At 50.2% G+C, this 12,782-nt stretch overlaps 1 protein-coding gene across 1 annotated transcript; it reads right to left on the minus strand.

The window, feature by feature from the left end:
- Nucleotides 1-5,305: 5,305 nt before the first annotated feature.
- LZTS1 (leucine zipper tumor suppressor 1) lies at nucleotides 5,306-11,536 on the minus strand. The gene is made up of 3 exons (XM_077805921.1): nucleotides 11,183-11,536; nucleotides 7,682-8,497; nucleotides 5,306-5,983 (listed from the first exon to the last, which is right to left on the minus strand). The coding sequence occupies exons 1-3, from the start codon at nucleotides 11,534-11,536 to the stop codon at nucleotides 5,306-5,308; spliced, it is 1,848 nt and encodes a 615-aa protein (XP_077662047.1).
- Between the last annotated feature and the right edge of the window lie 1,246 nt (nucleotides 11,537-12,782).

Raw genomic sequence — 12,782 nt, forward strand, 5'->3', positions numbered from 1 at the left:
AAGCATATGCGTGCAATTGCAGGCTCAGAGCCTTAATATGCCCTGAACTTATCTGTGCACCAATGGGAGGTAAGCTTTCTGTAATCCTATAGGTCTTATGTGTGGATTGCACTACCTACCTCTCATCATGAGGATCTGCAACATCGCAATCGTGGCCCTATCTTTCAGAGGTGCTCAGCACCTGCTGCTCCCGTTAACTTGGGTGCAATTCATGGGTGCTCAACACCTCTGAAATTCCAGCCCAGGGTTTGGTATTGAAGAGCAAGCTGAAAACAGACACTTGGTGCCACTTGCTTGTTTTTTTTCATTTGAAAAAAGAAGGCATCAGCGCAACATTAAAATGTGGAATTCTTCCTGATCAGACTGTTTGTTTTTTCCAGGAGGAATCCGCTGTATTTAAGGCAAATACAACCACCCCTTTCTGTAAGAGGTTATCTTGGGCACTACAGATATAAGGAACCATTTGTTGGTTCCAAGTTATGATCATTTTAATTGCTAGTTGCTTGGATCCTCCCTGCCTCAGTGTGCAGCGTGTCAGAGAGGCAGTGAACGCATGACACATGCGTGGGGTGGAGGGGAAGCAAATCTGTTGGGAGAAGAACACAATATCTTACAGAAAAATGTCTGCAAACTCACATCACCTCCCAACAGAAAATCTCTAAGGGGAAAGGCAAGGAGGAACTGGAACTGGATCTGCCTTGTCTGAAAGATCTGATGGATTTACTCTGTAAGGGTGGCAGGGGGACTTATTCCTAGAGATGGCTGGTATGCCAAAGATGCTCGCTGCTCCTGGGCTGAAGGAACAGCATGACTGTGGGAAACAGTCAACTCCTCCTTCAGTAAAGAAGGGCTTGAGACACAAAGTATCCAAGCCTCCCTGAAGTTTGTGGAAATTTAGCACTAGGAGACGTGATTCTCTTTTCCCCTGAACCTGGTGTAGTTATTTGCACAACAGTGCAAAGTCTGAGCCAAATCAGAATGGGCTCAGTCGTGTGTTCTGGGAGTAAAGTGGGGGTGGGGGAGAGACCCCTTCCTCCCCTGCAATTGTTACACAAGTTCCAGCCATGCATGTATGGGGGAGAACAGCAGCTCTCCCCCTCTGGTACAGGGGGTGCAGCCAAAGCTGTTGCACAGGCCTGAATATCGGAGCCAATACAGATGGAGAAGCAGGGATGAGGCTGTGACTCTCAGATTCAGCATCTAATTTCTGGCCAGATCCTGGGGCATTGCAGGTGAGCACTGTCCCTTGCTTGGGCTGGCTTGCAGAATACAAATCCAGCCCAGTGGCTTTGCATTGGTGAAAATGACTATGCAAAATGCAGGCCCACGGAGAATCAGTGCATGGTGGATGGACTGGAGCCTTTCCTACCCTTGATTGTTGGGTTCTGATTTTTGGGGGACTGCACAATAGATGGGATGGTGGTGGTGGCCAAAGCCTTTTCTCTAACCCATCAGAGGAAAAGACTAGTGTGTGCTGCCCACCTGTCACATTTGAGCCAAATGTAAATAGCTTCCAGAACAACACCTGGTTTTGCTTTGGTTGGGGAAACACACAAGGCACAGATCGGTTTCAGAGTTTAGAAGCTGGTAGGCTGGGGCACTGGCAATAGGATGGAAAGTCCATTCACCTCTCCAGCTTTGGCTTAGGAATTGGATAGCTCAGAGGTGACGGCCTCTACCTCATCAGTTTGAATTCATGCCCAGACGGTTGTGGCTGAATGCTGAAGGCTGTGCACCAGCCCACGTGAAGTGAGTTTGGTGGATCTCGGCCCAGTTCCTTTGGGGACCAATGTCCCCGCTCCACTACAAACCCCACTGCAATTGGCACAAATCGGTCTCCTGACTGGCAGGCTTGGCTAGGAGAGAAACCAGCGGGCGATGGAGACTAAACTCTCCTTGCATTCCTAGAGGAACAGGGGTTCCTTCGAAGCCACAGGCAAAGCATGGTGGGAACGCAGCATGTCACGGACTCCTGACCTCCTGCTGTCCATCCCGTACCTGCTCCGTGGATAGAAGCTTCTGGCTTCTGCTGAGCCAGCTTTCCTGGGCACTAAAATTCCCAATGCCTTGAAAAAGGTGTTCAGAGGCTTGTGGCTGAGAATTCTGTTTCATGCTTTCTGGCCCCTGCAGAACCTGCCCTCACAACAGGATCAAACGGACACCAATGTGAGGACAAGGAAGCCCAGTTTGCTCACAGCAGCGTTTGGCAGCTGCTGAGTTCAGGAGGGCTGGTTTACATGCTGGAGTTTTGTAATCCTCCATTAAAGGCTGGGGGAAGATTTAAGACTTGGACTAGAAAACAAAATGAAATCCTTTTCTCTTACAAGCTCCTGTCACCCACTGGGCCTGGAACCCACTGACTTAATGGCATGGAGGGGAATAATAAGGCAGTCAGCATTCAATAGGCGGGAACATGTGGGGGAATCAGAGAGAGAGCAGGGAAGCTGCCTCCTAGCTTGACAAATGATCACTATTGAGCCAGGTTTCTCCCTGGGGTAGCAACACTGGCTTCAGAGGGGATTCTCCAGAGATGAGTGTGGTTTGGAAATGGTAATTTATGCATGTTTTGACTCTGGAGGGTATATCCTTAAACCCAGCTTCCTGGCTGGCATGTGGAGAAGAAGGGAGGACGATAATAGAGTAGCCTTTTCCCCTTGGAAACCTGGGGCCTGATCCCCCATTGCCTTGCGTCTTTTGCAGTTATTTATGCTGGTGTAAAGAACTACCATTCGGGTATGGCAGCTTTTCACACTCACTTGTACTTGGGACAGTGAGTGCACACGGTACAGGACAATGGAGAATTAACTCCTTGAGCTCCAAATCTTCATCAGGTCACACGTGAGAGGAGTTTCCCAGGGCTCAGTTTAAGTCCTTCACTAGCATTGGTTCACATAGCCACCCCGCTCCCTAGCTAGGTGAGACTTGATGCAATTCATCCAGGACTGGAAAAATGGAGTGATGCAGGTCAGGATGGATGTGCACCTGCAGGGCAAAGAGGGGACCACAGTAGCAAAGGCTCTTCTGGGGCAGGGATATGACACAATGGCAGTGAAGGGTGGATCTGTTCAGCACTGCAATATCAAGGGTTATTCTGGGTCAAGACCTGCAGTCCCACCTTTGTGTGGGTTCCCTTACGGCTAGAACAGCACAGAGAGACGGAGGTCAGGATCAAGGTGCATTGGCTCAGCTATGTGTGGGGATTTTCTCTCTTTTCCACATGAGCACTAAAATCCAAGAAACCAAAGAAAGCTGTAAATATTTGGTAGTGGTTTAGAAGGTTGTTTTTAAGAACAATGGACCCTTGTGCCACTGAATCTAAAACAGGTGATGGCCAAACTCCAACAGCTGCCAGCTGGTGGATCTTGACAGTAGCCAACTTGGCCTTGACCCCCACCTGTGCCTGACTGGCATATTAAAATATAGGGATCTGAACTGTAAAGAGTATATTTAGCAGCTGTTGAGGGCCAAGCTTCTTTCCTGCAGCATCTCCCTTTACTAGCCTGAACTTTGATCATGGAATGGGAGGGGGGAACAACACAAATAAAAATGACCAAAATGATGGAAAAAATGAGATGGACCGATATTTTGGTAGCTCCCAGCTCCGAGATGAGAGAGACAACAGGAAGAACACAGGGCAGGATTTTCAAGGAGTGCTTTTGGCTACATGGCTTTGAATTTTATGCACCCAGTATAAGGTGGGAAGTCTAATTTCCCCAAAGCACAGACTACCCCATCCTCCTCAGGCAACCAGACACAAAAAGCAGCAAGGAGCTGAGCTGGACTGGTCAAAATTTGTTAAACAAAAAATATTTTAGGTGGAAAGTGGCTTTTATTCCTAACATGGAAATCTTTGCAAAAAAAAATATCGTGTGTGTATTTTTTTTTTTTAATGAAACCTGTAAACTAAACATTTGGGGATTTGGTGTTTTCAGTTTGTTTTTCCTTTCTCCCCTTCTCCTTTTAATGACAGAAGGAGGGAGAGGGTAGGGGCTGGGTTCTAAAACTGAAAAGCTGAAAATTTTCTAAACTTGGAATTTTCAAAACTGAACGTTTTGCAATAAAAACGTTTTGCAAAAGCTTTAGAATAGGTGGAAAATGGTTTCTTTTGGAAACCTACCGGCTCAAAATTATTATGAAATGTTCAACCTCTTTTTACGAAGACTCTTGCAGCATTTTCTGACCAGCTCTGGAAGCAAGATAGTTGGGCTTGCTGAAGTCATGGGCCTCGTTGGCATGAAGCAGTTTGGGGTGGCACAAAGCTGTACTGATAAGCACTGTCAGCTAATGCTCCCTTGAGAGTGGTCTCCTTCTACTGGTTTCTTTTTTGCCTGAGGGCACAGGATCGATCCTCATCCTCTTCTCTCTCAGAGACAGGGAGGGATCTTTTAATTTCCATTCCTTCCCCCAACATACCCACCATCATCCTGCTTGCCAAGGAGAAATGGATGGGGCTCCCTTTGGTCCCTGGTCCTGAACTAGCTGGTTGGGGTGGTCATTCTTGAGGTCGGGTTAACCTAAGGAGCGAAGAAGCAGATTGGAGATGCTAATCCAAATCTCTGGCATGGCAAAAATACCATCTTGGCCTGTAGGGACTGGAGCCTGGACGGGTTCCACTGGACTCAAGCTGCAGAGGGATAAAAGCCTGCAAATCCTAGAAACCAGAATCCCCAGGAGGAAGATAAATAGATTTTTTTTTTTTTTGATTGGCTCAGTGTATTCCTTAGCCCTTGGGCCCGGGCTCAGTGGTTGCAATGAGGCATTATTTCCCGTGGCGCTCAGGAGGAGGAGTGTGTCCCTGGCCACCCTCTTCCAGGGGCCGGACCAATGTGTGTGTTACACACTGGAGGGGGCTGATTTCCTTAGTCACAGTGACCCAGTGGCCCCTTCTGCACCCCTGGGAGAGTTTGGCCAGCGTGTCACTTTATTCCCTGATTGCAGAATCATCTGCTAAACTCCTGTTCCAATCCCCAACCCTCCCCTCCCCGTTTCTACAAGTGGGCGACCAGCATCCTGCTGAGGAGACATCAGACACGAAGGGCAGATGCCGGCACGTCACCATTAGCAGGAGTTGTTTTCTTTCACCTCCACAACATGACAGGCAGCTTGGGGTACCATCATGGTGCCACACTAGGAGCTCTTGAGCTGGCTGGGCAACCAGCTTGGCTAACACATGCACGGCTCATCCGAACTGTACATGGGCTGTCCGGCGTTAACAGACCCATGGGGCTGTGCCGCTCAGTCCTTGCCTGAAAGAGACACTCCTCCCCGCCGCTATGAAGTGCGGGGAGAGAGAGAGCAGGTCTGGTTAGATCTCCGTGGCTATGATGTCCTCGTAGGGGACATCAGTGCCATGGATATCCAGGTCGATGGGCTCTTTGCCGTCTCCCCCTGCAGCCAGTTGCTGGAGCATCTTCTCCATGTTCTGGTTCCTTTTGTACATGTGAAGGTAGCTCTGTTGCAGCTGCTTCTGGTAGTGGATCACCTTCTCCTTCTCCTCCTTCCAGATCTGTCGCTCCTGCTGGAAGCTGGAAGTCAGCTGCTCGTTCTTGTCTCTCTCCTCCTTCAGCTCTGCTTTCAGTTTCTCCACTGCCCCCTGCAGGGCTTGGACGTCGTCCATCATCCCCACAGCCGGGCTGGCGGAGGCCATCCCATCCCTCCCATCGCTTCGCTGCTCCTTGAGGATGGTTGGCTCCGTCCGGAGCTCCATGATCTCCTGCTCCAGCAGGTTCACCTTCTCCCTCAACAGCTCCGACTCATTCCTCTTGCGCTGGAGCTCATTTTCACACACCTCCAGCTCCATTGCCTTGGTGCGAAGGGAATCTTCCATGTCCTGGGTTTTCATCTCCAGTCCCTCCATCTTCCCCCTCAGGTCCTTCAGCTGGGCTTTCAAGCTGAGGATCTCGCTTGTCTTGGCATTGAGATCCATCTGGGAGTCCTTCAACTGCTGCTTCAGGAGGGAGATTTCGCCAGACTTCTGACACACCTGTGGGGGGACACCAACCGGCCAGCGTTAGGGCCACTGCTTAAAAACCACACCCCAAAGTGGTATAAAACCCACCATGTTGCTCACCCGTGCTCCATCCGATTCCAGTCCATGGTGGAGGTAGGAATAGAACCTGGGGGTCCTGGCTGAGAAACCTTCTCTTAGCACAGTTCTACACTACCAGTTGGACTTTTACACCCAGGCACCATCCCTGAATATTGCAAATAGATCAGTGACACCCAAAAATAGCTTCACTGAGGTGAAATTCAGTCCCTAGAGTGGGGCCTAAACTTTGCACTGGGTCTCTGCAGTGTATGTCAGGATCAAGGCTGGGACTGTCAAAGAAGCCTATGGGGGCTAGGCACTCAAATACTACTGTAATTCAGATTTCCAAGGGCTCAGCATCCACAACTTGGGCCAGAATTTCAGAAGTGCTCAGCATCCAATGTGCACCCAAAAACACAGGGCTAATTTGAAAATCTGGCCCTTAAAGGTATGTTTGCACAAGCTTGTGTTGATGGGACTTGTGCCAGCACACTAAAGACAGCTATGTGGACATTGCAACACTGGCAGAGGTTCAGGGGAACTGTCTGAGCTTGGACCCAGAGCCTTGCTCCCAGCTCGGTGTACGCACACCCTGAGATTTTAGTTTCTGGGGTTTTCAGTTTAGCAGCAAATCAACAGAAATATGAAAACAAATCTGCAGATGGGGGTTGGAGGGGGAAGGGCTAATATCAATTTTGATTAGCCGCCATCCTCTAATGTACAGATTAGTCCACCAATGGCTGTGCACATCCATTTGTAACAAACACGTTCACATGTTTCAGTCATGCTGCAGGGAGGAGAATGCTGCTTGAATTTTCAGCAGCTTACCTGTCTCTTTTATTAAATTTTTATATCAGATCAATAAGGAGATTATATAAAACACAGGCAGGCAGTAGGAAGGTTTTAATACTCTGATGAAGTGACCCACGTCAAGTCCAGGTAGTTACTTCACATGTAAGTAAAGCAGCTTTATAGTTCCTTGGGGGATGAGGGGAGAACAGTCTACAGCTGGAAGAATTGTGTGATTGGCTGTTTCATTAACTGAGTTATTTTAACAACAGGGTTTTTTTAAATGTCGTAGTTGTGTCTTTAAATGATGTGAGATGCCAAGATGTCATGAGGGGCACAGGATCAGTCTAAATGAATACATTACAAAGCCTCCACATGCCCAGCAAGCAAGAAAAATGTCTTAAATGGACATATCCTCTGTATTCTGTGCCTACAAACAATGCATCCACACACAACAGATAACTACCTTCACAAATTGCTCAAACACGACAATGTTCACTGCAGTGTATGTGAGGACAGAAAAACAGGCTGGCATCTAGAAAGCCCACTTAATCCAAAGACAACTGGCATTTATTTCAGTGAGCACTGGTTTGGGCCTTAGGTTCTTAAATACTAGAATTCTGGATGCTTCATAAATGCAAGATAGTGTGAAAGAGCTCAGCCACAAAGCATTTGTAGACCCCCAAAAAGGGTAACTGTGCAATCACCTGTTTGCATAGTTACTGCCTTTTGCATGCCTACCTGTGGGTGCAATCTCCTTACTTTCACGTGCATTTTTTTTTTTTGCAGTCACAGCAATTTGGAACCCCCCCCGCCCCCTCACTTGTGTGACTTTAGTGTGTTCAAAACAGAGCACTGTCTCACCTCCCACTGAGTTTCTTCCAGCGCTGGGGCAAAGCTGGTTTTCTCTTTCTCGTAGGACCTCAGCTTGGTCTGCAGCAGGTCTTGCTCCTTCATGAGGTTCTCCAGCTCCTCACGAAGCTGCTGCTTCTCCTTTTGCAACTGGAACACTTGGAGGTGCAGCACCTGCTGCGTCCGCTGCATCTTCTGAGAGGTTTGCTTGAGCTTGCTGTTGCACTTTTGCTTCAGCCCCTCCAGCTCTTCCTTGCAGCGCCTCTGCTTTTCCTCATAGGCCTGGCAGGAGGTGATCTCCTTCTCCTCGAAGCTGCACTGCAGTTCCTGCAGTTCCCCTTCCCTCTCCAGCAGTTTCTGCTCCAGCTCCTGGATGGTGGACTCATCTGTGGAGATGGGAGACCGGATGCAGGAGGCTTTCTCGGGGTGGTGGGCAGCTTTTCCAGGGTTGAGGATCTTGTTGCCACTGTCGGAGAAGGACAGCGCCTTGAGGCTCATCATGTTGCTGTCTTGTATGATGGTGCACTGCGTGATGTTGTGGGCTGAGCCCCCGAAGCGGCTGATGGGCCCCATAGGGGTGACCAGGGGATCCAGCTGGTAGCTGCTGGTGGTGCTGTGGGTTGGGAGGCTGGACATAGAGTTCCTGCCGGAGTCCGACAAACCTCCAGAGCACAACATGGGCTTGAGTTCTTGATCCTTCCTTTTGTCCGGAGGGTGCAGCTGCTGGGAGATATGGCTGCCATTTTCCGGAGAGGAGTGGAGGATCGCGCCTGAGCGGGGGATCACTGGCTTGAAGGCAGTTGGCCTTATAACGCCCTTCTCTGTGCCCTAGAGAGAAGAGAGATTCTGATCAGTGCATACCCAAGGACTTGGATCTTACTCCTTTCTACTTAATCCCTTGTAGGTTTTCTAAGGCCGGGTCCCTGGCAGCTGAGACTGCAGGGGATCCCATAGCACAGCTGAACCCTGCTAGCTGACTCATTGCAGGGCTGCCCCACTTGGGAGGAAAGCGAAGGGACTGAGGAGGGGGGCAGGGAGATCCCCGCCTGTAGAATTGTGCTGGCCTGTGTTCCAGTGACTGGGGGAGTGGTTTTCCCCAGGAACTGAAATTAGAGTTTGAAAATGACTAAATTGGCAACAATGCATGTAACTAGCTGACCACTGGGGGGAAGTTCAGAGTTCCAGAATCAGCTTGGCCTCTAGCCACTCTTCTCCCTTGGGAGCTTCCTTTGCTTCTCCTCCCTGTGCCTCTCTTAAGAACATAACTGCTGTTTGTTCCCAGATGCACTGAAATACCCTGTGTCCGCTGGGTCTAAACAGTGCAGCAGGCAGGGGAAGGGATGTTAGTGGTACCTCAGGCTTCTCCTCCCATTGCTTCCTTGGAACGTGCCCTGGGAAAGATGCAGCTCAGCCAAGGGATAGCTCTCTCTCTCTTGGCTCACCCCAATGAGAGTTGCTGTGGGATGGGAACATGCAGGGGGCAGGGTGAGCATGCAGCAAACCCAGTCACTGAAAAGGAGAATGTGGCTGGCTGGTTAATAAATAATGGTCATATTTGCAGTGATCTCAAGTACCTACCAGAAGGGGGGGGGGGGTTACCCCCATTTTAGACAACGTGGGGAACTAAGGTCCAGAGAGGTTCAGGAACTTACTCAAGACCACGCAGTGACTCGAGGGCAGAGCTGGGCACAGAACCCAGGCTCCCTAAATCTGAGGCTCCTGCTTTCCCCAACAGAGCACACTCCTCTCCCAAAACAGGGAATGGAGCCCAGTACCCTGCGGCTGGTGCAGTCATTTGCACCAGGGCACAGAGAAAACTCCACCCCTCTGATCTCCTAGCAAGTTACACTCAGTGGGCAATGGTGCAAATGGCAACCCAAGGGGCAGGGTTCAGAGCCCAGGAGACCTGATTCACAGGGCCCTGATCTAATCACTAGATCATGGGTTCATAACTGAGGCATTGTGACCATTCTCCCTTTCTTTAGGGCTAGGTGGGAGGGGAGTCCCAAAACTATTTGCCTTGTAACCTGGGATTGTGGTCCAGAGAGTGTTTGGCAATAGCGGACAAGCCATGTTCTTGGGCTGACTACCAGTGGGCACATAGCCCATGTCCTGTAGCACTGGGCCAGTCTTTTAATTATTTTGAACATCTGGGGATCAGGAGCTTTGATTCCTGAGGCAAATGCATACTACTGTTTACACGGGGCGTTGCTTCCTTGCTGGCCTGTGGCCTAGGAGGGATTGTTTGGCTTATTCACAGCAGAGCTCTTCGAGTGACGGGAGCGCTGTTAAAGCCACACTTGGTCATGGAAATGTTTCAGTCCAGGAGTGAAGCCAAGCTGTTTGTAAACTGCAGCTTCTCCAGCGGCACAGACAGGGACCTGCTATCAATCTAATTCCTGGCTCTGGCCCGCAGAGCTTGACTGGAGCGCTCAGCTCCTTTGTAACTAAGTTCTGGTTTAAAGCGTAGCGGCTGCCTTGTGAAAAGCTTCCTCAAGCCTCCTCTTTACAGACTCTTGTGTTTCTCCTTTGTTGTACGTACATATTCCCTGTTACCATAGTATCTGAGCATCTCACAATCTTTTAATGCATTTATCCTCACAACCCACTGTGAGGTAGGACACTGCTATTATCCGCACTGTACAGATGGGGAACTGAGGCAGAGAGAGCCTAAGGGATGTGCCCAAGGCCACACAGGAATTCTGTGGTAGAGGAAGGAACTGAACCCAGATCTCATAACTGCTAAGCTAGCACCCTGAGCTCACAACCATCTTTCCTGTTTTGTAGCTTAGCTCTACACCATGGTTTTATTTCTCTTTTCCTTCACTTTCACTGTTGCCAGGGATGGCTTGCTACTCGCAGGCCTTGGTCATGTGAACAGTGAGCAGCCATGGACCTATCAGAGCTGGGGGAATCCTGGTGGCTTCAGTTCACAGTGGGGTCTGGCAAACCTTTTATTTGGTTTCAGTCCTGCCAGCCTCCTGAGCTTCAATCTGACCTTGAACAAAGGCCGCAACTCCGTGCAAAACTCGGCCCACCCAGCTGAGTTCTACCATGGTTTCTACCTGAAACCTTAAGGCTGCACAGTCACTATGTGGGAGCTATAAACCAGTCCCAGGCTAACTTGAGCGAAGCGTCTCGGGAAACTGCTCTGGGTTTGGAGTTTGTAATGAAATCTCAAACTAAACCATTCTTGGGGTTTGACATTAACAATTCTGCACCTCCCTAGTGGCCTTCAGTTGGCTCGTGGAACTGGGAATTTTGTTTCAGCAAAGTGACTCCAAGTCAACCAGGGGCAGAGTTGGAAATAGAACCCAGGAGTCCTGAGTCTGCTCTAACCGCTGGATCACGCTGACTGTGCACAGCTGCAGCTCCCCTGGCACAAATAGCAGGCTAGCCTGTCTGCACTAAAGGCTTCATTAACGCCACTGACTACCCCACTGGCTGAAAGTGGGGCAACCTCCCAGTTCAAACAAGGCCTTAGACACGGTGTGACTGGTCTCTGTTACTAACCAGTTCCAGCTGATTGGAAAATGGCATCAGTTTCTGGGGAGTGGGTGTGCCAAAGTCCATGCCAGTGGCCCCTGTCTGGCTGCCCAGGTCCCCGCTGGAAAGTGATGTGTAATCCGTCCGGTGGGAGCCAGGGGCTTTCTGGCTGACCTTGATGTAAAAGAAGTCCTCATTCTTGTTGCCTTTGGAGCTCGACTTGTTGTGGCTGGAGTCCTGGGAGAAGCCGAACCTCAGCAGCCCATCTGAATACCTGTTCAACTTCTTCAGGTGGGATGACTTGCGGAGCTTGTACTGGGAGGCCCGGCAGTGCTTGCTGTGGAAGCTGTGGCCGGAGATGAGGCTACTGACGCTCCCCATGATGCTCCTGGGCTGATGGCATGTAGAGGAGAGAGGAGACCCCAGGAGTGTCTTCTACGGAGGCGTCCTGGCTAAGGGCGGAGACCGGTGGTGCTGCAGTCATAGCAAAGATCTCGCTGTACCCAGGAGTTGCAAACCTGCGGGAGACAAGAAGTGAATGGAAGAGGATAGAACAGGGCAATTCAAGTGCATGGGTCACGGGGGGGTTTGGGGGCGGAGGGGGAGTTCTCTGGTCTGTGTTGTGCAGGAGGTCAGGCTACAATGGTTCCTTCTGGCCTTAAAGTCTCTGAATCTAAGTGGCTGGGTCCAATTCCAGTTCCTGCTGGACAAATGTCCACACCACAAAAACTGTCTCCCCCCCTGCCCTTGCCAGGCTCAGCAGAGGGGCCAAGGATTGTTTGGGTCAGAGATTGCAGGTCCCTCTCTCCACTTCCCCAGGTCCAGGCTCTGAAGCACAGAGGGGGTGTGCTCCCAGTGTCCCATGGAGCAAACAGACAGCATGGCAGGCACCCGACATGGTGAACAGGGAGGGGCTGTGGGTGAAGGTACACGTACACGTACGTACGTACGCGCACACACACACACACACACACACACACAGAGGAAATAGCCAGGCTCCCTTCTGGAGCGTTTAGAATGATGTCTAAAGCCTTATCTACACTCAGGAACTGTCCTGATTCGGCAGCTGGTGCAGCTGCTCCAGTGCTGACTGCTAGGGCCAACCCAATTAACTTAGCTGGGGAAAACCTGGGCTTGCTCCAGGGGTCGGCAGTGGCAAGCACTTCTGCGCCTGCATTGACTGCCTACCGCTGGTGGCTGATTTGGGGCTATTCCCACATGTGGACAAGGCCTTTTCTTAGTGACTTGCAGCCTCTGTTTGCCAGAATAGACAAGGGAAGGAGTCTCTAACGCAGCACTGGGGCATTCTGAAAACAAGATGTGTTACCTACAACAGGTCCTAGCCAGCTCTGTGGCTCTTAGCTCCTGACTCTCATTTTTATTGTACTCAGTAGCACCTAAGAGCCCCAGTTATTGACCCAGACCCTGTTGTGCCAGGTGCTGTACATGGTCAAAAATCACATTCCTAAAGCCTGGCCCTCTGCAAAAACAAATTGCTATAATGCAGCTTACACATCCATGGTATGTTGAAGGTAACAGAAAGCAGTATGTGATTTCCTGTCGTGGGGCAGTGGGAAGCTTTCTGTTAGTCATCCTGACAACCTCCTGGCGCGTTCACTGGCCCGTG

This window comes from Eretmochelys imbricata, chromosome 26, assembly GCF_965152235.1.
Source record: "Eretmochelys imbricata isolate rEreImb1 chromosome 26, rEreImb1.hap1, whole genome shotgun sequence".
NCBI lineage: Eukaryota > Metazoa > Chordata > Testudines > Cheloniidae > Eretmochelys > Eretmochelys imbricata.

Coding starts and splice junctions, on each gene's coding strand:
- LZTS1 (XM_077805921.1), bottom strand. CDS start 11,536: ATGGGGAGCGTCAGTAGCCTCATCTCCGGCCACAGCTTCCACAGCAAG. Junction 8,498..11,182: donor TTTCCAATCAGCTGGAACTG/GTTAGTAACAGA, acceptor TCTTCTCTCTAG/GGCACAGAGAAGGGCGTTAT. Junction 5,984..7,681: donor TGGAAGAAACTCAGTGGGAG/GTGAGACAGTGC, acceptor GTCCCCCCACAG/GTGTGTCAGAAGTCTGGCGA.